At 44.1% G+C, this 23,115-nt stretch overlaps 1 protein-coding gene across 4 annotated transcripts in view; it reads left to right on the top strand.

The window, feature by feature from the left end:
* RNF157 (ring finger protein 157) overlaps positions 1–23,115 on the top strand; it is a 72,791-nt gene that overhangs the window by 32,680 nt on the left and 16,996 nt on the right. For all 4 annotated transcript variants that reach the window (XM_079966036.1, XM_079966037.1, XM_079966039.1 and 1 more), the window contains exons 3-16: positions 7,369–7,457; positions 10,768–10,914; positions 12,659–12,776; positions 13,115–13,181; positions 13,754–13,797; positions 14,758–14,805; positions 15,813–15,884; positions 16,209–16,368; positions 16,865–16,977; positions 18,885–19,123; positions 19,347–19,455; positions 20,065–20,176; positions 21,115–21,299; positions 22,382–22,447. In XM_079966036.1, the coding sequence (XP_079822162.1) occupies positions 7,369–7,457; positions 10,768–10,914; positions 12,659–12,776; positions 13,115–13,181; positions 13,754–13,797; positions 14,758–14,805; positions 15,813–15,884; positions 16,209–16,368; positions 16,865–16,977; positions 18,885–19,123; positions 19,347–19,455; positions 20,065–20,176; positions 21,115–21,299; positions 22,382–22,447 (1,569 nt within the window). The remainder of the gene's footprint in view (positions 1–7,368; positions 7,458–10,767; positions 10,915–12,658; positions 12,777–13,114; positions 13,182–13,753; positions 13,798–14,757; positions 14,806–15,812; positions 15,885–16,208; positions 16,369–16,864; positions 16,978–18,884; positions 19,124–19,346; positions 19,456–20,064; positions 20,177–21,114; positions 21,300–22,381; positions 22,448–23,115) is intronic.

The raw sequence follows: 23,115 nt of genomic DNA, 5'->3' as shown, positions 1-23,115 counted from the left end.
TCTACTGGCTGAGTCAATGCCTAATGTTTGGTTTCACCACAAAGTTTCATGCAAGGTGAAACTATACACCGCAGAAAGAAAAATAAACTTTGCCACTTTGTGCTCTGTTCTAAAGGCATCGATCAAAAGAGTTTGAAGGATTTATTTGTGGTAGAAACAAAGCCATCAGCTGGAGAAGGTGGATGACGTCAGGAGTCAAGTCTAATGGACTTGTTTGGTATCTGTGTGGTTATAGGAAGCTGAAATATACAAACATACACGGTCCTCCAGATTTATATCTCCAGTACAGCTTCATTTAATCTTTACATGGCAGTTTACTAGTAGAACAGTAAACTTTGCTGCCCCTCCAGGCAGAGACAGTGTCCGTATTCTAGTTCCCTAAGGGAGATTGCTTATCCCTGGACCAGGTACCTGCTAATTTGTTTTTGCGCTTTTCCAAGAGCAGTAGACCCAGTGCAGAGGTTTCCAAAGGACATAGTGAGCCCCTTGGGCATACACGAACAATGCCCTGTTTCCTGCTAGGCATCCCACTAATATATGGAGTTCCAAGCCACGGTTCAGATGGGCACATCTTGAAAATCCCTGGTAGCATGGTTAGAAGCAGTGCTGCACTGCTTTGAATAAATAAAGCAGTTTGAGGGTTCTTTCCCAAGTCTATGCACACCTAAGTGCATATTTGTGGTAACGGCATTCAGCATTCACATCCTTTTTTTTCCTTTTCTTGCGTCAAAGCCATTTGGCCAAGGAGTGACTTGATATCCTCCCCCCTTTTGCCCTTGATGTTGAATTATTTTTGGCAGCACTTGAGGATCAATGCATTTTTCCAGTGTTCTGCCGACGCAGCAGATTGTAAGGTAGAATCCACCCAGCCACACTGGAGGCAGAGATAGATGAATCACTATAGAACTTAGGCTGAAATCCATCTAAGCGTGGGCATGCACCTATAGCGAAATTTCTAGGAAGTCAGATTGTGCTTACTGACATTCAACTGTTTTAGAATACAGTGGTACCTCAGGTTACATACGCTTCAGGTTACATACGCTTCAGGTTACAGACTCCACTAACCCAGGTTAGTGCCTCAGGTTAAGAACTTTGCTTCAGGATGAGAACAGAAATCGTGGTCCAGCGGCGCTGCGGCAGCAGGAGGCCCCATTAGCTAAAGTGGTGCTTCAGGTTAAGAACAGTTTCAGGTTAAGAACAGACCTACGGAACAAATTAAGTACTTAACCCAAGGTACCACTGTATTATCTGCTGCAAGTGTCTTGATAGTGTGTGCCATCGGCGACAACAGTGCATTTCCTGCCTTGTATACCCTAGACCCCATGGTCTAGAAAATAGATAGTGATGGATCCGGAACCCACAGAGCCATGAGAAAAGTCAATGTGCATGCATTTACCTGCTTTGCACAATTTCTTTATTATACAAAAAATCCAGGTTTTTGGAGACACGTATTCTGTTTTGTCAAGGGAGAAGGTTAAGGGGTGGCAAAATACAAAATGCCACAGAGGTTGTGAGAATCATAGAATCTTAGAATTGTAGAGTTGGAAGAGACCCTGAGGATTATCTAGTCCAATGCCCTGCAATGCAGGAATATGCAGTTGTCCCACACAGGGATCGAACCTGCAATCTTGGCATTATCAGCACCACACTCTAACCAACTGAGCTATCCAGCTGTAGGATTAGAAAACTCCCTGCAGTGAGGCCAAGTCCTCTGTTGTGTAATCCTAGATGGGCTTGCCCATTCTATCCAGATTATACTTTAAGGATCAGGATAGACATTGGATGTCATTATTAAAATTAAGGATTTTTGTTTTGCAGCAGAACTCAGAATTGACCGTGTTCATTGCTTTAATTTCTTTAAGCAGCATTCCCACTAATAATTGGTTTAAATTAGTTTAGCATTGATTTATGCACACATTGTGGCTTTAAGAACACAAATTTGTGTGGTGCTTCCAGACGTAGATGAGTCTAGATTACTTTTGGTAGCTATGCGAGATTTGGGGCATCCCATGGAAATAAACCATGGTCCCAGGTTTGGATGTATCATCAAGCCCCAAACCATGACTTGGCTCCCAGTAGAGTGGTAGGGGTGGAAGAGGAGCAAAGTGGCCACGAGTTTCTCACTGTGCACCAGCATGCTTGCCCAATTATGCAAAGTCATAATTTGTCTTAGTGTTATATGAGAACCAGGCCGATGACTGGCTCTGTGGATAAAAGTATCAGAAGAACTATTGCTCTACACACAAGGATGTTGAACCTTTGGCCCTGTGGACGTAGCTGGATTCTCAACTCAATGTGGCCCATGGTTAGGGATGGTAGGAGTACAGCAGCTTCTGGAGGAAGTTTCCCCTGCAGGAAGCTGGGAAGATTTCAGCTGTTTATTTGTCTATACATACAAGATTTGGTACAAGTCACCTCACTGCCTGCAGTGAGAGCGCTTGGTGCTTTGGCTTAATTTTAATTGGCATCACCCTACCCTATCCTAAAGGAGTACGACAAGGCTATATATTGTCTCCCTGCTTATATAACTTATATGCAGAATTCATCATGCAAAAGGCTGGACTGGATAATTCCCAAACCAGAATTAAGATTGCCGGAAGAAATATCAACAACCTCAGATATGCAGATAACACAACTTTGCTGGCAGAAAATGAGGAGGAATTAAAGAACCTCTTAATGAGGGTGAAAGAGGAGAGCGCAAAATATGGTCTGAAGCTCAACATAAAAAAAAACCTAAGATCATGACCACTGGTCCCATCACCTCCCTGCAAATAGAAAGGGAAGAAATGGAGGTAGTGAGAGATTTTACTTTCTTGGGCTCCATGATCACTGCAGACGGTGACAGCAGTCACGAAATTAAAAGACGCCTACTTCTTGGGAGAAAAGCAATGACAAACCTAGACAGCATCTTAAAAAGCAGAGACATCACCTTGCCGATAAAGGTCCGTATAGCTAAAGCTATGGTTTTCCCGGTAGTGATGTATGGAAGTGAGAGCTGGACCATAACGAAGGCTGATCGCCGAAGAATTGATGCTTTTGAATTATGGGCCTGGAGGAGACTCTTGAGAGTCCCATGGACTGCAAGAAGATCAAACCTCTCCATTCTTAAGGAAATCAGCCCTGAGTGCTCACTGGAAGGACAGATCATGAAGCTGAGGCTCCAATACTTTGGCCACCTCATGAGAATAGAAGACTCCCTGGAAAAGACCCTGATGTTGGAAAGATGGAGGGCACAAGGAGAAGGGGATGGCAGAGGATGAGATGGTTGGACAGTGTTCTTGAAGCTACTAACATGCGGGAGGCAGTAGAAGACAGTGCCTGCTGTGCTCTGGTCCATGGGGTCACGAAGAGTCGGACACGACTAAACGACAACAATCCTATCCTATTTCCTCTTCCTGTGTGCATCTGCTAAAGTAACAACAAAACATTACCACTTGGTGGCACCAAAAGGCTTGACATAAGGCTCCTTGTTTGCATTGCAGTGTGTAGCAATGCAGCCAGCTAGGTTTCCTTTCTTTGTGAATTGGGGGGTTGATATGTCAGCAATCTGAGTATACTATTCTATGGTTTATAATGTTCCTAATATCTTGGAACAAAGCAGAGCCGGTATTGTGTGCTCTACGAGGTAACTTGGTGTTCTGCAGTGCAGAGCATTGTTTGGCTCTAGCCCATAAACTTTCACATGAACTTGTGTGGCCTGACATCAGTGGCTCTTCTGGGACTGGACCCTGCCATTGTTTGATTGGCTACAAAACCTGCATTTCTGTGTCAGCGGTATTGGGATTGTCATGATGCCTATGTTCCACATCTGGTAGAGCTAGGCTGAATGCTTTTAACAGTTCATTCTTTCTGGGCGTTCTTTATGCTGTGTTGAAGTTGCTTATGTCAGCCAGAAGCTGTTGACTCAAATTGAAAGAATTTGTCATGAAGCAATGTAGCATCCATAAGCTATAGATGAGTATATTGCAGCTGTGACAAGTCCAAATGGGAGCTCAATGAGGTTTCATTGCTCAAACACAAATCCAGTCTGAATGACCCTCTTGAGGCTTATCCTCTGGCCTGGTCCTGCCCCCATACCTGGCTTTTCTGATTGGCTATTAGTATCTTTTTGTTTTTGAGGACTTGGGGAATGGGTACGGTGCACACTGATATTTTATCAGCGGGGTTTGAGTCGTGATTGATGTTGGTTTTTAATCCTCAGTTTTTTCTATGATTTGTATTTGATTTTGTTAATTTATTTTAAATTTTCTGTTAGACAGTGTTCAATTTTGAACAGCACAGTATAAATGTTTCAGGTTTTTTTAAAAAAGGTATTTAAATTCATTATTCAGCTCTTGATTATAAATTATGCAGGAATTAAGCAGGTACTTAATGAAACAGGCACAAGACAGATTGGTCTACATAGCTGCCAGGATCTGCTGCTTCACTGAACAAAAGGAAAGTTTTTACATGCAACATTACCTTTAGTAAACAACAAAACAATATCAACTTGGTATGAAAAGGCAACATTCATCCAAATTAGGACCCACGGGTCTATTGTATTATGTGTTGTATACTGTAATTATATCAGTAGATCTAGCAATATTGACAAATTGGTTAACACAGTGCATGTTCAAACAGGAAAATGTCACAATGAAAAACAGGGGTTCTTCAAAGGAAAGAGAGAGAGAGAGAGAGAGAGAGAGAGAGAGAGAGAGAGAGAGAGGAAAAGCAAACACTCAACCAAATGTGAAAATAGGCAAGAATGAAGCATATAGTTCATTTGTTACAAGCATTCCAACATGCTAGGGTTTGAAACGCCGTGTGTGTGTGTGTGTGTGTGTGTGTGTGTATGTATGTATGTATGTATGTGTATATATATATATATATTCTCAACACTGGAGCCATACCAGACAGAAGACTGAGGGCTTCTCCACACTTACCCTTTTGCCCAGCTCTCTCTAGGCAAAGGTCCAAGCTTTAACACTCTTTAAAGCTGAATTGGAGCAAATGTCAATTCGGGGTTTTCACAGGGAAAGCTCTGGAGCAAAACAAAAGTTGCTCTGACACAGAGCTTTATAAAGCGTGGACCATGCCTAAAAAGAGCGAAGGAAAGGGAACACTGGATAAGCCCTTGGGAGTGGCCATGTGTGTGACAGAGCTCTTCTTCAGATAGCACCAAACCCTTTTGAAATGAATCCTAACTCTGCCTTGATTGAAGTTGAAATATTCTTTATCAAGAGCGCTTCAGTGAACCAAGGGCTTGTCCACATGAGCAGAATGTGGATTTGCACGGGCCTGTCTCCCCATTAATACAGGGGCATCAACATGACACCCTCCCCATCCCAGTGTTGTCATGAACTGTTCCCCTTTGAAATGTGGGTTTGCTTGCTTGCTTTTAATATTTGGAAAGTCCAAAGCCATTAGGATTTAAAACTGCCACATTTGAAATTAGAAAGGTCTCAAACAACACTGGGTTGGGGGTCCACATATTGCTCTGAGTACATCTATGTTAGCTGCTTTCTTCCCAGCATTGATATCCCCTGCATGGCTTGCACAATGCTATGCTAACTGCCTGTCCTGCTTATTTCCTTTCCTTCTAGGGAAACTGCCTTGCTTAACTCTTTTTCTCTTCCCCTGCTTTTTTATATGCTTCGATTGACTAATATCAAGCAGGCGTAAATAATCCCTTTTCTGCTTCTGGAGCACAGTTGGTTAAATAGGCAAATCTGTAGTCATTCCGTGACAGGCAGGCAGAGAATAATCTCTGCACCCACCTCCAGATACTGATCTAAATCGGCATTTTGCTGCATCAGCAAGCTAAAAATATCCCCTCTGTTTACTGCACTGGGCACGGTAGACTTCTACGAGAGCAATAGGAAAACAGGGAGGAGGCAAGCAAAGCATGAAAGGAGCTGCAGAAGTAGTGCCAAAAAGCTTCCATCTTCTCACCTGTATATGTGTTTATACTGAATCTCGGTGCAGGTGATGGCTTGTGTTGATATCTGTTTTAAGACTGTAATGGAAACATTCTTCTTGCTCTAAATAAATGAATAACTTGGAACAAAGGTTCCCAAGGCAGCTGTAATGTGTCCATAGTGCATGCATGGGATGTATTCTGCTGCTTGGGAGGTTTTCACTGTCTCAGCAGGCACAGAGGAAAAATGTACTGTATTCTGATCTTTCAAAGCGACCACTCTTCCAGCAAGGGAGGGATAAACCACAGCTGTACCAGTCTGGGGTCTCAACCATGCCATACATTTAGAGCAATGTGGCTCCCCCCCCCCCCCCGCTCAAGTGTTATAAGAATTGTAAGGTCTTAGATATATAATAAATGTTCATAAATGTACCAAGTAAACAAGTACATAAATATATAAACCACATGTCTGAAGCAGCACAGGAAGACAGTCCTGAAACCATTTCGACTCCCAAGCTGACCAAATGCTTCTCTGCAAGGAGGGAGGAGGTGAAAAAAACCTTCCTTGTTACAGGAATTGGGTAATCACCATTTCAAAAGAATGGGCAGACTACCAGGAAAGGCAATCAGATAAGGCATTATCAGATAACCTGACAGACAGGAAAAACAACAACATTCAAATTTCTGTTGTAGATCGCCTTTTCTGTAGGTATGATGTTGGTGGGGGGTGGTCTTGGGTTCCACCTGTTCTGTGATGTATGTATGATGTACGGAGGGGTGGTCTTGAGCTCCAGGGCAGGGAATTTAAAATGTCTATATAAGGGCAGGCACACCTTTGTTCTGGGTCCTCCTCCGTCCTCCTGCATGTGAGGGGAACCCCCCATTTTGCAACAGCTTTAATAAAGATCAGGCTCATCTATACTTGTCCCAAGCCTAAAAATCATGGGGCTGAATGGTTTTCCACTTGTCCTCTGCTTTTTAAGCATGCACCTTAGTGGTTTTGCATTTGCCCTGCAACATTCCTATGGAAAACACATTTTTTACTGCTGATTTGGAACAAGTGGCAATCCACAGAAAATCCAATTGCTGTTTGGTCCTCCACGGTAACTTCTGGGTTTCCCAAGGGGGAAGTAATGGGGCAAACAGAGGTGTGGACGAGCCCAGAGAGGCGGCTTCCAAAGGTTCAGGAACAACAGTTTAAGTTCCATTGCATTTCCAGTTGTGGGACTGTTTCAGTTGCCATGATTCAAAACGTATCCGGCTTGTTTCTAGCGATTGTTTCTAGTGATCCTTATAAAAGTCTCTGCTTCCCTTCATTTTCAAGGGCAAGCAATGTGTCTGTCGGGATCCTATTGCCTATGCAATACTGAGTGAACATAGAAGTTAGGCTTGTGCCAGTCACAGCAGATGGGGCCTTAGAGACCAAGTGACATCTTAAAATGTCAAATTCTCTTCCTTTCCTCTCTGTCTAGTTTCCGTATGCTGCTCCACCGCCCCAGGAGCCAGTGAAGACACTGCGAAGCCTGATCAACGTCCGAAAGGACACATTGCGCCTAGTCAAGTAAGTCGCTGTTGCTCCACAACAGGGGTTTGTAGCACTCTGATGTTGAACCATAATTTATTTTAAACCGGTTTAACTCAAGGAGCTGACCTTATAACTTCCCAATCCCAATACCTTTGGTTGTGGGGACAATCCCTGAGCTCTGGTTTGCATGTAATGTGAAGCCAACCTCTGGTTGCTTTCCCTCCTGTCGTGTCCCAGGCAGAAGTGGGGAAGGAACAACCTAGGAACTTTTGAGCAGTGTGCACTAACACGCTGCCTGTTGTTTTCAACTATGGTTTAACATGATGTGTAAACCAGGCAGCTGCTGCCAACCTTGGTGAGCCCAAAAATTCTGCAAGGATTGGGTCTTTTTCAGCCTTGCTACCAGGAATCCTTTTGAGTGGATATGTAACGAAATGAATCTGGGATCTTCTGCATGGAGAGCATGTATGTTCTGCCTATGAGCTATGCCCCTTCCCTTCCCCACTTCATCAGATAACTCTGTAAAAGCATCTTCAGCCAGAAATGATTTTTTTAAGGTGCCAAACATACCCAGGCCTTCCTAAATAAAAAAATCTCTGCAGTGTTTTCAAATATATTCCTGGACCATGAGCACTTGTCCAATAGGATAGATGGGGTGTTATACACAGTGAGTTCTGTGTGCCTTTGCAGTTATGCATTCTGACAAAGGGTGCCCTCTGTTAGGTGCCTGAGAGCTGGTTTTTCTTAATTTCCCGGGCACAAAATTATGGCGTTTAAGTGGCAGAATGCATGCATGGTGTGCCAGTTATGAATGCTGCATATGTGTGTAAATGAGCAGGTTTCCCTTCAATAGAAGAAACAGAGGCGTGATCCTTTACCCAGTTTCGGTTAGTGCTTTTAAATGCTCAGGTCTTTGCTGCTCATTAAACATGAAAGGATCCTCCTTCCTCCAGCCTCCCGCATACTTGGGCAAACTCAGCTGCTCAGAACACACATGCCATCCAACAGATGAGAGTGTCATGCATTGTTTTGATCCTTTAAACCCCCCCCCCCCCCAATTTCAACTTGACTTCAAAAAGCAAGGCTTGAATTTAGGTAAGTCTGTTTGCTCCGTTTTGATAATGGTCTGCTGGAAGCATTCCCATCAGCTGCAGGGGAGATCCGTTTGTAGCTCCTCAAGATTAGTGCAGAGATTATCTGGCTGTTTTGGAGGAGGAGTTACACAGATGCCCTGTAAGACAACGAGACAGGCTGTTTGCGCCTTTATATCTCTATCTTCTCCACTTGGCTTTCAGGGTCACTGCAGGTGACAACAGGATTAGAGGGAGCTGAATTCACTCCTGTTGCTGGGCTAAAATCAGAGCCAGATAAAATCCAGCAGTTCTGAGCTCAGGACCTGAGGGGTTGCCAGGGGTGTGTGTGGAGAGGGACTGACCTAGCAAAGACTGTGGGCAGTATAGCGGCAGTAATAAAACAGGCCTGGGTGAAGGGATGTTCTCTACCAGTTTAACATGCCGTGAGTTTGGTTACTAAGATTGCCCTTTCCTTACTTGCATTCTGGATTCAATTTGCATTTATGTTTTCAGCTATTTTCAGAGGGATGTTGCCAAGGCCTGGGAAGTCAGGCATGCAGAAAAGGCAGAGGAAAGGGGCGGCGGGGGGGGGGGGGGAGAAGCCTTTTGGTAGCCCTTCTCCCACCACTGCTGCTCTGGGGAGCCAGAGGGGGCTCCCTCCCCGACAGTGGGTGGGTGTGAAGTAAATACCCCAAATACATAAACAAACAAGGATACATAATTTAGCACCACAGAATTGGTCTGCCATTTCTGGTAGATCTGGTAACCATGATGTCTGAGAGACTAGTACTCAAGAGCCACATCCGTGCTACAGTGGTACCTCTGGTTACGTACTTAATTCGTTCTGGAGGTCCGTTCTTAACCTGAAACTATTCTTAACCTGAAGCACCACTTTAGCTAATGGGGCATTCTGCTGCTGCTGCGCCACCACCGCACGATTTCTGTTCTCATCCTGAAGCAAAGTTCTTAACCCGAGGTACTATTTCTGGGTTAGCGGAGTCTGTAACCTGAAGCGTATGTAACCCGAGGTATCACTGTATATATTTAAAGCACTGTGATACCACTTTAACAGTCATAGAGAATCCTGGGAACTGTGGTTTGCGGGGAGGGGAATTGTCAGGTCAGCACCCTTAACAAACTGCAGTTCCCATGTGTCTTTGAGGTGTGTAATTAGGAAGCCATAACTGTTAAAGTGGTATAAGAGTGTTTTAAATGTTTGGCACGGACGTGACCCCTCTGTCGTTTCTCAACATGGTAGTCCTGGCATCTTGATGATGCTGTACTTTTACCCACAGCTGAAACTCTCAGTTCTTTATCTGACTCCCACCCACCTTTTTAACTCATTGCACTGCTTGCTACAATCAATTTCACACACCCGGCAACTTCATTTCCAATAATATTGACTCACACCATAGTAATCCATTTTAAACAAAATAATAATAATAACAACAGGAACACTGTGTTTGTCTTGCCACGCTTACTGACTCTGCAAACATAGCATGGGGCACCAAAGCCCCACAGAAACACGGGATTTCATTTCCAAAATAGTTACCTTCAGGGTCCAGCTCAGCCCCTTGCCCCAGAGGGGTGTGGCCAGAAGTTTCAGCTTTGGGTAGAGGTTTGTTTCGACACCCTTGATGTAGCAGGGATGAAATGGGTGTCTGGAAGGAAGAAGGGGATGGCATTGCATTCTGTTGTCTTACTGTGGCAGGTGGGTGCGGACATCAGACTTAGCAAATGGGATGCTTCAGGGTTAACTAACTGAGGACCTGGAGTTTGTGTCAATGTTAGATGGGCTGCATGCATACAGTTGCCTCCAGGGGTTAAATGTTTTAAAGTTCTGCTGCAGGTGTGCTTGCAGCACAAGCCATTTACTTTCTTAATGTTTACTTTAGCATAGCGGTAGCCAATGTAGCACCATGCATTTGTTGTTGGACTCGCCATCCTTGAATGCTAGCCATGCCTGCTGGGGCTGACGGGTGTCGTATTCCAACAACATCTGGAGGGCTACACCTGTTTTAGCAGAAGAGAGGTCAAATCACTTCTTGGGCATTTTGAGTTGGGTCCTTTCTGTTTGTTGCAAGGTCTAGAGCAGGCATAGGCAAACTCGGCCCTCCAGGTTTTTTGGGACTACAACTCCCATCAAACCTAGCTAACAGGACCAGTGGTCAGGGACGATGGGAATTGTAGTCCCAAAACACCTGGAGGGCTGAGTTTGCCTATGCCTGGTCTAGAGCTAGACTAATTTCTTTGCCTATGTCTTTATCCACCAGGTGTGCAGAGGAAGTGAAGACTCCAGGGGAAGAAGTCAGCAAAGCCAAAGTCCAGTACAATGTGGAATTCACATTCGACACTGATGCCCGGGTGGCTATAACAATTTATTACCAGGCTACTGAAGAATTCCAAAATGGAGTAGTGAGGTAAATATAACGAAAGCTGGGTTGGGGTGTGTTTGCTTCCCACAGAATCAGATGGCTTAATAATAGTATTGCTGAAAATTTTTTTGCATACTCAGACGGGGTGTCCAAATTTTTTGCACCACCAGTGAATGGAGGGAGGAGGTGGACTGCATCTCCTGGCTCTGCCAATAGCATCCATATGTTCAGTGCAAGATTTGAAAGGAGAGCCTATTCGCGTGTGCATAGGAAAGCACATGGGCTTTCCGTACAGTTGTGAAGCCTGCACCATTTCTCCCAGCCCCAGCCTTATGTTTAAACATAAGAATAGCCTGCTGGATCAGGCCAATGCTCTATCTAGTCCAGCATCCTGTGCTCACAGTGGCCAACCAGATGCCTGTGGAAAACTCTCAAGCAGGACCCAAGCACAAAAGTACTCTCCCTTCCTTTGATTTCTAGCAACTGGTATTCAGAAGCATTGACTCCTGGGAAACAGCTGCACATAGTGCAAAATGAATTAATCTGCCAATAGATAGAACGCAGAGCAGTTTTAAAAAAAACCTGTTTTAGAATTAATAGAACTCTGGGTATTTTGAGTGGCACCTTAGGACTAACACAGTTAATTATGGTGTACTCTTTTGTGGGCCAGGGTCCACTTCATCAGATCCTTAGTTGATGAGTGTTTTTGTGTATATATATGGGTGGAAAGGGAGAGAAAATGTTAGCAGTGAGGCCATAAGGAAACAAAATACAAGAAAATAAGAAAACTGGAATTGCTTTACAGCATAAACATGTAAAATAAGGGCAGTGACAATTCGCAAAGTGGTGTGAATGATAACACAAGCAGCCTGCCATTGCTAAGTTTATTGAAACATCCATTCTGGGATAGAGCAAACACTAGTATAAAATGCATGTAGTTTGCAGTTCTCTTGTATGCTACCATAAAGCGAAGCTGGCAGAGTCCTCGAGGGACGAGGCTGCAAATCACTGTAGGTTCAGGCAGGGAGCCAACATGTGTAAATCATTCTGGAAGAGCAAGGGCAGGTGACCAGAGAAAAGGCCACACACATTGGGCCCAGAAGCAGAATAGATTAAAAGCACCTAAACAGCAACAAAAAGCCAAGTGGGTTGTTGTAAGGGCCTTGTGTTGAGCTTGCTATATGTGCAGGGGAAAGAAATCAACTAGACACAAGTTAATAGATGGGCAGAAAGATTACCTGCAAAGGTCTGTGTAGCAATTTGAACTGTGGAATCTTGGAATCAGTGTCAGCCTGTAGCAAGGGAGAATTCATCCTAGAACAGCATTTGACAGCATGCACAGAATCAAGAGTAATATGGCATCTGATAGCATCTCTGCGCATTTGCAGAAAAGGCAATGTTGCAGTGGCGTACCGAAGCCAATCTGAGTTGAATTATGTAGATGCTATCAGGATGTAGATGAGTGACTCACCATGGATCAATGTCAGCGTGGGCTACCACATGCTGGGGTTGTTCTGGAAATCGGCCTTGAGGATACCATTAGAGAATCTTGATTGGAGGCTTGATATTCTGGATAATAAGGAAGTGGCTGTCGGGGGATATTAATGTAATGCAGACCGGAAATCCCTTTGAACTAGTAAGAGCCTGTTAGAGATAAAGCTGGTTTGCTGCATGGAGGAAGATCTTTGTCTTGGAGTGCATTTGGGGGATGCTACGTGTTGGGATTCAAGAATAATTAGCAGATGTTCTGTGGCTGTTCACTCTTTGTTGTCTTCCCTTTCCATGGTAGTTACATCCCCAAAGACAATAGTTTGCAATCGGAGACTGTCCACTACAAGCGAGGGGTGTGCCAGCAGTTCTGCCTCCCCTCCCACACTGTCGATCCCTCGGAATGGACTGAAGAGGAGGTAAGGCAAAGTGGGTTTGGAAATGTGGGGAGGGAGTTTAAGGGATATTTTCAGCACTGGAGGAGAGGCATAATAATTAAGGAGTCCTTAGTACGTTGTAAGGACCCATCCTGATAATACTAACACGGCAGGATACTGCCCCATGGGAATTTACAAACAGAAAAGATGCAAGCAGACTATACTGTAGTATAGAGTGAAATTGAGTCTATTCTTCTCTTTTAAAAATGCAGTATTGATACAGAAGCACTTAGCAACTCTAGGTGTTACTGGTGGCTGATGCCCCTGCTCACTTCGCTCACCGCTGTATATATTCCTTTCTTCCTTCTTGTTCTTTTCAGCTGGCCTTTGATCTGGACCGTGAAGTCTACCCCATGGTGGTTCTTGCAGTGGTAGATGAGGGAGATGGTAAGCAATGCTCTTAAGGTTTGGATTCATTTTGGCACTGAGTTAACACGGATGCTCAAATGATTTTTGCCTGGCAAGCTGTAACTGCAACCCAGCTTCTATTTAGATAACGACATCCCAGATATCCATCAGATGCCCTGCTGAGTGACATTAGCAAACAAATACACTCTGAAAACTGCCTATAATGAGCTATTTGTACACATTTAATTGATCTGTTTATAGGTTTTACCAACTTGAATTGTGTTCATCAGTGGACACCTGCAATTGCAGAAAACCTGTACCAGGGGTGACAAACCTATCACCCTCCACGTATTGGCAAACTGCAGCTGGCATCACCCCTGGCCATTGGCCTTTCTGGCTGGAGGTGATGAGCGCTGAAGTGCAATTGTATCTGTATATTCTGTGAGAAACCCAGCCAGATGGGCAGGGTATAAATAATAAATTATTAATTGATTGATTGATTGATTGATTGATTGATTGATTATGGAAGGCCATCCCTGACCTCTATCATCTATATACAGGCTTCCGCATGTGTGTGTCAATCACTCTTATTCTTGCCTGTTGCCTTGCAGAGCATATGGGCCATTGCCATGTACTTCTTGCAACGTTTGAGAAGGTGAGTGTGGTCTTTCTCTTGACCTCTTGTCCAAGCTAGCTTTTATGCCCCAGAAATCTGGCCTCCCAAATGTGGGTAAAGAGCTTGCTCTGAAAGCAAGTCCGTGGTCAAAGGGTTAGGAAGACTGTTGAGCCGCTTGGGTAAATTGGCAAGGGGCAAGCTCTGTAGACTTCTCCAGCCTCTGCTTCCCACCACATTCTCCAAGTTACATGACTTTGGATCATGAGGAATGGCTTGGAGAGCTGCCCAGGCTTCCAAGAAGCAGCCAGGATCTCTGAACAATGTTGGCCTTTTTGGTAGAAGGAGAGAAGTTCTGGGCCGTCTTCTATATAACAGGATTTCATGGAATCGGAAGGGATCTGAGGATGGTGATCCTCCTGAGCACCTGAGGTTGCAGGCTTTGCACACTGCTTGTTTGGCGCTCTGCTACACAGTGATATTGGTAGCACTGTCTATTCGCCGTACGCCCAAACACCAAAGAAGAGGGGAATTAATGTTCAACAGGGATATAATCAGAAGACATACCTGTGGAAACAACCCAAACTCGCTTATACCAAAACAAATCAAGCCCCCGCCCCCCAATTCCTTCAGTTAATTAAATTTAACACACACTCACCCCTTGGCTGAGTGAATGTAAAAAATATTTACGTGACTACACAGCGAAATAAATATAATGGATCAGAGGCTGCTTTTGAACTGTAGCAATCTTTTGTGAGCGTTTGAACAGTAAAGAAGAGTGGTAGGAGAGTTGAAAGGGGAGTGATTCTTAGAAGATTCCTGGAGCACAAGGCACAACATGAATAGGATGCATTCCTTTTGCATTCTGCTACAAGGCGGACGCGTTCTTTTTTTAAAGCGGATGCTCTTCAGTAGGCGAATTCTGTTTCATCGCAAATGTATTCTGTGAAGCCTCTTTTGACAGACTAAAGCTCTATCTGATCGTTTGTGTTTTTCTCCCAGCATGCCGACGGCAGCTTTTGTGTGAAGCCCCTCAAACAGAAGCAAGTGGTGAGTGTGTGGTTGGTGCTTGGTGGTGGCTGCCTGCTGCTTTAGTTCAGGTGTGTCCCTGGTTACTTTTCTGGGAAAGCTGCCTAGAATCACTGAAGACCCCTGAGACACAAGTATATTTGGGTGATAGCCAACATTAGTCATACTCAGATTAGATCCATTTAAGTCCATTCATTTCAGTGGGCTACCTCTAAGTTGGATATTGCCCAGTTGGGAGGGGGAGCATATGAGTTGGGGTGAGATTTGTTTGGGATCTGCATCCCAGTCTAGTCTCAACCATCCGTGCCTATTGCAGAGAGCATTTAGATAAAAGGTATTGGGAAGCCATGGAGTAGGGAAAATTAGAGAACGGTTTGATGTTAGAACCAATGGATGATCCCCTATTAGGACATGTCGGTTTAGGGATGAAGCTTAATTTTTGCAAGTTTCTTCTGTGAGGGGTCATAAAAACACGTGTTTGGAAGCCTATGTCTGATGAAGAAGCACACAATCTGCTTTCAGGGGGGAAATGAAGAATTCTAATTTTACCTTCCAAAAATGTCAAGCAATGCTAAATAATAAAAAAATAAAATTAATATATAATAAAACCACAAGTATTTGGCAGTCTTTTTAAAAAAATAATTCTACGCGATTTTACACATATTTTACTTACCAAACAAAACTAAATTATATGAATTTAACCAAAATATCTTTTGATTTCCCAAGTCATGTTACAATTTTTTAGCACCCCTCCTTTTGGGAATCTGAAAGTTGAAAAATTCAACATGCCATAGTCACCCATAGCATTTAAGTATTGCAGAGAAGCATGGAGTTTACTTCCCCACAATAATGGGCTAGTGTGTGTGTGTGTAGGTGGGCTGAAGCAGACTGGTATCTTTGGATTAGAGAAGTTCTTGTTTCTCACAGAAGCTGTCTGTAGTCCTCCCCCTCCTCCCGAAGGAGCCCATTTTTTTACTCTACTTACCTCCAATTACTTATGTGTTGATTCTCTCTTCCTGCCCATGTAGGTGGACGGAGTGAGCTACCTCCTTCAAGAGATCTATGGGATAGAAAACAAATATAATACACAGGATTCCAAGGTGAGTACTGAAGCAGAGGATACAGGGCAAGTTCACATGATGTAAAAATACACATGAAACAGACTCAATAAGGTTTTGTTTTCGTATGAGAGAATTTGCCTTGGAAAGCTGCTGTGGCAGAAATTTTAAAATTTAAAAGGGGAGGACCTCTTAACCTTTAGTTACTGCTCAATTTTTACAGTTCTCTTCTCCCCCACCTCCAATACATCTGTGTAAACACAGGAAAACAGCATTCCCATTTATTCAAACTCATTAAGGAAATATTTGAACGTCACATTTCACCTACCTGTTTTGTATTTTGCTTTGCTTTGCTTTCCTTTCCAGGTGGCAGAAGATGAGGTGAGTGACAATAGTGCAGAATGTGTGGTCTGCCTCTCTGATGTCCGGGACACCTTGATCTTACCTTGCCGCCACCTTTGCCTCTGCAATACCTGCGCTGACACCTTGCGTTACCAAGCCAACAACTGCCCCATCTGCAGGCTGCGTAAGTCCGCAAACTTCTTTACATCTTGATGTTTGTCCAAATTAGAGGTAGCCATATCCTGGAAAAATCAGTGGCTTATCCTGTTTGATCCTCTGACTTTGGAAAGCTAACATTCATTTTACATTGTTGACAAAATCCTGTCTGATTTTGCATGCAGTATCTTATTTCTAATTATTATTATTTTGTCACCATGGGCAAATTATAGCGTATGTTGTTATACTGCACCTGTCTTCTGAGGGAGCTTCCAGGCAGGGGCTTATTATTGCAAAGAGTCATTCAAATATCTCATATGGGCTGTTGACAACAGGGGTTTCCAAATCAGATTTCACCCAGTAAGGGTAAATCTGGATTAAATTTATGGGATTGCATTCTGGTGTTTTGTGGAAACCACACAAAATTGTGTGCACGAGGAGTTCCTGTCTGACAGTGAGCATCCTTAATATTTGTTGTTGGAAGCTGTTTTTATTCCTCCTACACTTCATCTCTCGCCCTGCAGCATTTCGGGCTTTGCTACAGATCCGAGCCATGAGAAAAAAGCTGGGACCCCTTTCTCCAACCAACTTCAACCCTATCATCGCCTCCCAGACATCGGACTCAGAGGAGCACTCGGTTAGTATAGGTGTGCTGGTGGTCCCAGTGTTGACACTGCCCTGCTGTCTTTGCTGAGCAGGTCTTGCAGACTGTGAAATAGTTTGCTGAAGAGGAGTCGGGCACAGAGAAGGCTTCTTTAAAAACCTTCCCTATAGTAACGTATGCACAGAGCCTGTTGCGGGACTGCTGCACAGCCAGTGGCTTTGGGGGTCCAGGGAAAAGGTGCCACTGCCGACAAGGGCAACCAGCCTTCCTCACAATGATTCAGGTAGCGTAGCAGGAAATTCCATGCAAAATCAAGCGAATCAGCCTTGAGCCAGAAGCCATGGGTTGAAGACAGAAGAGCTAGGGATCTGGAAGCTTTCTTGGCAAATGAGGCCCTTGTGCCTTACAGCAATTTCTCTGCCCCAGCGGCACCCACATAGAGTGAGTTGTTCACCTTCTGCCAGTCTGCATGTCCAGAATTTAGTGCGGATCTGGTATCTATCTAGGGGAGAGCTGGGATTCATTCTAGTTCCACATGCAGAGTAGATTTAAGGTTTCTAGACAATAGTGCTTCAGACTGCAGGTGGAAGGTAATATCAATTTCTCCTCCTTTTTTGCTGGTTTCTTTTTTAAACAGCTTTGCATTTAGAAAACTAGATACTGGGGAGAAGAGCAAAATTCTAGTCTTCTCCCCTCAATACTTTAGTTTTGAGTGCATGTGGACTTCCACCACCACCCAATGGATAAATAATTTTAACAACGTGACTTTTTCCACACGGTGGGCAGTCTGAAGAGATCTGAGTCCAGAACTAATTTACCACCACATCTGCAATGTCAGGGAACTAGGCTTGAAATGTCAAGCTTAGAACAGAAAAGTGTGCACTGTATCCTCTTGACTATGGAAGTTTGTCAGAATAGTAGCAGGTTGTGTGTTGGATGATTCCTGTGTGTTAGTTCCCCCCTCCTTTCCTCACTCACTCTCTCTGGCTTCTGTGCCCTGCATGGCTCCAGCACCCAAGGGTGTTCCTCTGCCCATTTTACAGTCACACAGTCGCAACTTCTGTGGGATGTAAACACAGGAGCAGTCAATGACAACATTCCTAGAGTGTACATGTTAGAACATGGGGAGGGATGTCTGTCCAGCAAGCAGGTAAACTTCCTGGGGACGGACTTCCTCCGCATGTGACCAGAGGTGGGTGTGGCCTCACCTGTGCAGGTAAATGATAAAAGCACAGGGTAGGCAGCCATTCTCACTCTTGCTCTCTCTGCCATTTTCCTTCGATGAAGCAACATCTAAGAATGCCCTCTTGGCTCCCAGCCAAGAGAGGAGATAAGGACTATCTTCCTATAAGATAGATTCTGAATGTATGTAACCTTTTTAAGCCTGTCTGCCTTCTGGGATCATATTGTGAACAGAACATGAGTAAACTCTTTTATACTTTTATAAAGACTGTGTCGTATCTTGTATTTTAAGAGGGAACAAGGGGGAAATTACCAGAGTAATTATTATAGAGGTTCTAGCGAACCTGTGCACACGTTACCGTTGCGAACTTAAAGGGGAATGGCTATAAACTCTGCTGATATTTTGGGAACTTGTTAGCACAAGTTGGATTAGGATATAATCTCACAATATATCCTTTCCTGCACCCCAGAACATTCCCACAACTTCTTCCAGCTAAAAGATTTCAGGTTAAGAAATCCAAGAGATCTGGTCCAGAATAAAGCATGAAAATATCAGCAACTTTACGTGAAATAAGCAAGTCTCCTGTCGGTGATCTCAGTCTGTCTGTCTGTCTCTCTCTCTTGCTCCTTTTATGTATGAGTCAGATTCCTTTGGAGGGGGTGGATCTTACTCCTCTGTGCTGAGCTCTCTTGTAAAAAGCTACGTTTGATACAGAGGGAGAGTGTTCTTCTCACACCCGTCTCCCCGGTTCCTCTAGTCTTCAGAGAACATCCCTCCGGGCTATGAGGTGGTCTCTCTTCTGGAAGCCCTTAATGGGCCTCTCACTCCATCCCCAGCAGCTCTTCCGCTCCACGTACTTGGGGACAGCCACGTGTCGGGCATGCTGCCCTCATATGGCAGTGATGGCCACCTGCCTCCCGTCCGGACCCTGTCTCCCCTTGACCGCTTGTCAGATTGCGGCAGCCAAGGACTCAAGCTGAAGAAGAGCCTATCCAAGTAAGTAGCTTGCTGATGTCTCCTGCACTGCAGTGGCTGTTGCCCAAACTGCAATGGCTAAGCTACAGTCGCTGGCACCTGTCTGCTGTCTCTTGATGTAGCTGCTGCCTTCCAGGTGTATCTAGCTGCTTGTGGACGTGTCTTCTGTTATCAGCTTGTAGCTCTTTAGAGCTCCCCCTTCCCTTTGGTTTCTAGTAGAAAGAAGTGGTTTGTTTTCCACCAGGTCAATATCCCAGAATTCCTCAGTACTACATGAAGAAGAGGATGAGAAGACCGGCAGTGAATCTGAAATCAGGATTTCCAGGAGGAAGTCTCCTCGTCCTCATGAGGAGGTGATTGTTTGTTTGAAAGGTCTTGGGTTTATATTAAAAAACCACCTCTGCTTCCTGGGAACAGGAGGGTTAAAGAGCTTTTCTGCAAGAGATCCCAGGAGTTAAACCCGATGTCTTTGTTGCTCATGCTAAGGAAGCGTGCTGACAGAGCTCTCCTGAACCTGGTTTAGGAAAGAATTTCAGAGGCTTGGAAAAGCCCACCTCAAAGAGGAAGTGTGCTTTGCTAACTCAGGAATTCTTCTCTGGCTCAGATTGAAATCAGAGCCAGGGAAGAATTACTGGCTTCCCTTGTTGCTTAAATGCTTTGCCAGGCCAGGAGAGATTGAGCAAAGCCTTTCTTGACCAGAGATTGTTGGAGCACTGCCAAGGAACTAGATCACTTCCTGTTTTAAGGGGCTAATTTGTTTGGATCTTTGATTGCCTTGGTAAAATGATCTGAGAGCTTTCTCATTTGTTTTCAGAAGACCTCATCTCTTGTGTCCATTAATCTGAAGCAGGTTTGGGGGAGTTTGCTTATCTGTAATGGCAAGGCTAAGCACACAATTTATGGCAGTAGTTCCATCACTGGAAATTATGTTTCCCTCTTAACATCTGATGCATTTTTTTCAGGAATGTGGTGTGACGCCAGAAAGTGAAAACCTTACCTTATCCTCCTCAGGAGCAATAGACCAGTCTTCATGTACAGGGACACCTCTCTCTTCTACCATCTCTTCTCCAGAAGGTATAGAAGGAAAGCTGACTTGCCTTGATTCTGGGGGCACATCTTCAAAAGACCCCTCAACAAGCATATTAGTGGTTTTCCTCAATCCCACACTTCTTCCCCCTATACCACCTTTTTGTACGCCTTGGCAGAGGACATAGGCTGAACACCAGTGCACAGGGATAGACCACAAGATGCACAATCTTGGCTTTAAAATTAAAAAAAAAGGTTTTGCAAATGTTCCACCTTTTGGCCTCCTTGCTTTTATGGATATTGTGTTGATTAACTAATGGGTTGATTAACCCATGCTGCTGCTATACAGTTGGAAAGCAGGCAGATCAGTGAGTAGCTTTATCGTAGGATTTGCTAGAAAAATGCAACCTGTTCTGTTGATAGAAGTAATACGACTCATGCAACACGTTGGCGACTAATATACACACAATAATTACCAAAATGATTATACATTCTTTATCAATCTTCTTCTGAGAAAAATACAGAACCTTATGCAAAGCCACAGAGACATTATAACAGAAATCAGACATTATAAGTTCATCTTAGGTTGGGTAGTTCGCAAGTCTCTCTGGCTTTGCATAAGGTTCTGCATTTTTCTCAGAAGATTGATAAAGAATATATAATCATTTTGGCAATTATTGTGTGTATATTAGTCATTATCATAGGATTTGAGCTAGAAGAGACAGCTCATGAAAGACACGTGACCAGGAGCCAGATGCAATAAGGAAAACGTGTGATGTACCGACTGAGTTAAGAGCACAGCAGAGTGGACCTTTTCCTTGCACAGGACTGAGGCTCGGGTTGGATCTTGGAAGCTCTTAAAAAGCTTGTTTAAATTTTTTTTTTTTTTTTTTTGCTAAACTTGTATCTCAGCTAGTTTATTGTGTGTCCCTTTATAACCAGCCTCCCTGGCAATGTCTTGCCTGCGCCCTCCTCTCTTTCCTTAGATCCTGTTAGCAGCAGCCTGGCCCAGTCGGTCATGTCCATGGCTTCCTCTCAAAGCCAGCACTCTGAGATCAGCACTGACACCATGTCTTCCATGTCAGGCTCCTATGTAGCTCCTGGCACTGAGGAAGAGGGGGACATGATCCCATCGCCTGCTGTTGCCAGTGGGGTACCTTCAGAAGGAGATGTAAGTATGGCAAGCCTATTCAGATGACCAAGCAGCAGAAACTGTGATGCGGGATAGTTCATTTCTGTGATGACAGCCACCCTTATTAAGGCAGGGATGGGAAACGTGTGGCCTTCCAGATGTGGTGGAACTTCAACGCTCATCACTCCCAGCCAGTAGGGAAAGTAGCCAGAGATGATGGGGGTCGTGGTCCAACAATAACTAGAGAGTTACATGTTCCCCATCCCTACTCTAAGGGATGTGTTCACCATTGGGGCAGGCAAAGCACTTCATATAATGCAAGACCTTTTAAAATTCTCAAACCGAGAGAGATATTCAACTGTTTTAATCAGAGTAGACCCATTGAAATTAATGGACATGGTTAAGTCATATTCATTAATTATTTCCTCCTCCTCCTCCTCCTCCTCCTCCTTTTCTTCTTCTTCTTCTTCTTCTTCTTCTTCTTCTTCTTCTTCTTCTTCTTCTTCTTGAATTTATATACCACCCTATACCCAGGGGATTTCAGGGCAGTTCACAGAATAAAATAAAAGTTCTACTCTGGGTAAAACTTAGTTGAATACCACCTAGTTTTTTTAAAAAAAGTTATTCAAGCCATTTCTGCTATTGGGTGGAACCCAGTGATTATATGGCACACCTAACATCCAAGATGGCAGCAAACACACAGCATTGTAGGTTGTGGCTAAGCAGCCATTGCCTGGGTGTGGCAGAAATGGACCAATATGGCGGCCACGTGCAGTGCTCTTTTTCTGGGGGGATGCATACCCCTAAACATTTTGTGAATCTTCGTACTTTTGTCCATTTACTGTATTTATTTTTCCCGATTTGTACTTTAAAATGGTGATTTTCTTGAGTCAAAATGAGAGCACCCCTAAACATTTTTTAGGGAAAAAAGCACTGGCCAGGTGTACCTTGTTGCAAAAATTCATTTGAGAAGAGGTGGGAAGCCAGCGAGACATTAAAAAATTCAGAACGTGGGTTGGGGTTGATACCACTGATGCAATTTGCCAGTGATTGTAACCTGCCTCTACAGGAAATGCACCAGTAAGTCCAAGTACTGCCCTTTTCCCTTTCTCTTCCCTTAGTCAACCCCTGTTGAATCTCCAGATGAAAATTTTGTCAGTATGTCAGCAGAGGAACGAGACGCAGAGGTAAAATTCCACATTTGAAAGCCTATTTACCACAGCGGGGTTGAAGGGGAGGGATGATTGGGTGTAAAAGCCAGTGGCTGAAGCTTTCTTGTGAAAACGTTTTGCTTTGGCAACCTGAAAGCCTAGGCATCAATTAAGGAGAGAAAGGCATATGGGAGCCAATGAGTAAAGTGAAATACTGTAGATAGAAAATGCTGTAAATTGTGTAGTTGATAAAGGGGAAGCTGAGAGCTGCTCAGTGATGAAGTTTGTAGCTCAGCACAAAGTGACATACAACTTTTTTGGCAAAGGGTGTTCAAGGAGATAACAGAAATCACCGGGTTAAAGCTGACTGAAAATCCAGAGGTAGCATTATTAACAATTTACAATGGGGTGGAAGGTTCACAGGCTATGAAGGACTTGCTCACAAAGTTATTGACAGCTGCATGAATTATTACAGCTAGGAAGCAGAAGGGGCAAGCAGAATATAAAATAGAAGAATGGTATAAAGAGGTGTGGGATGTAGCTATTAATGATGAATTAACATGTGCTATTATGGTGGCGCTGTGGGTTAAACCACAGAGCCTAGGACTTGCCGATCAGAAGGTTGGCGGTTCGAATCCCCGCGACAGGGTGAGCTCCTGTTGCTCGGTCCCTGCTCCTGCCAACCTAGCAGTTCGAAAGCATGT

Source organism: Podarcis cretensis, assembly GCF_951804945.1.
Source record: "Podarcis cretensis genome assembly, chromosome: 2".
Taxonomy (NCBI): domain Eukaryota; kingdom Metazoa; phylum Chordata; class Lepidosauria; order Squamata; family Lacertidae; genus Podarcis; species Podarcis cretensis.
The sequence above is the reverse complement of the archived record's forward strand: the minus strand, read 5'-3'. Positions and strand labels throughout refer to the sequence as shown.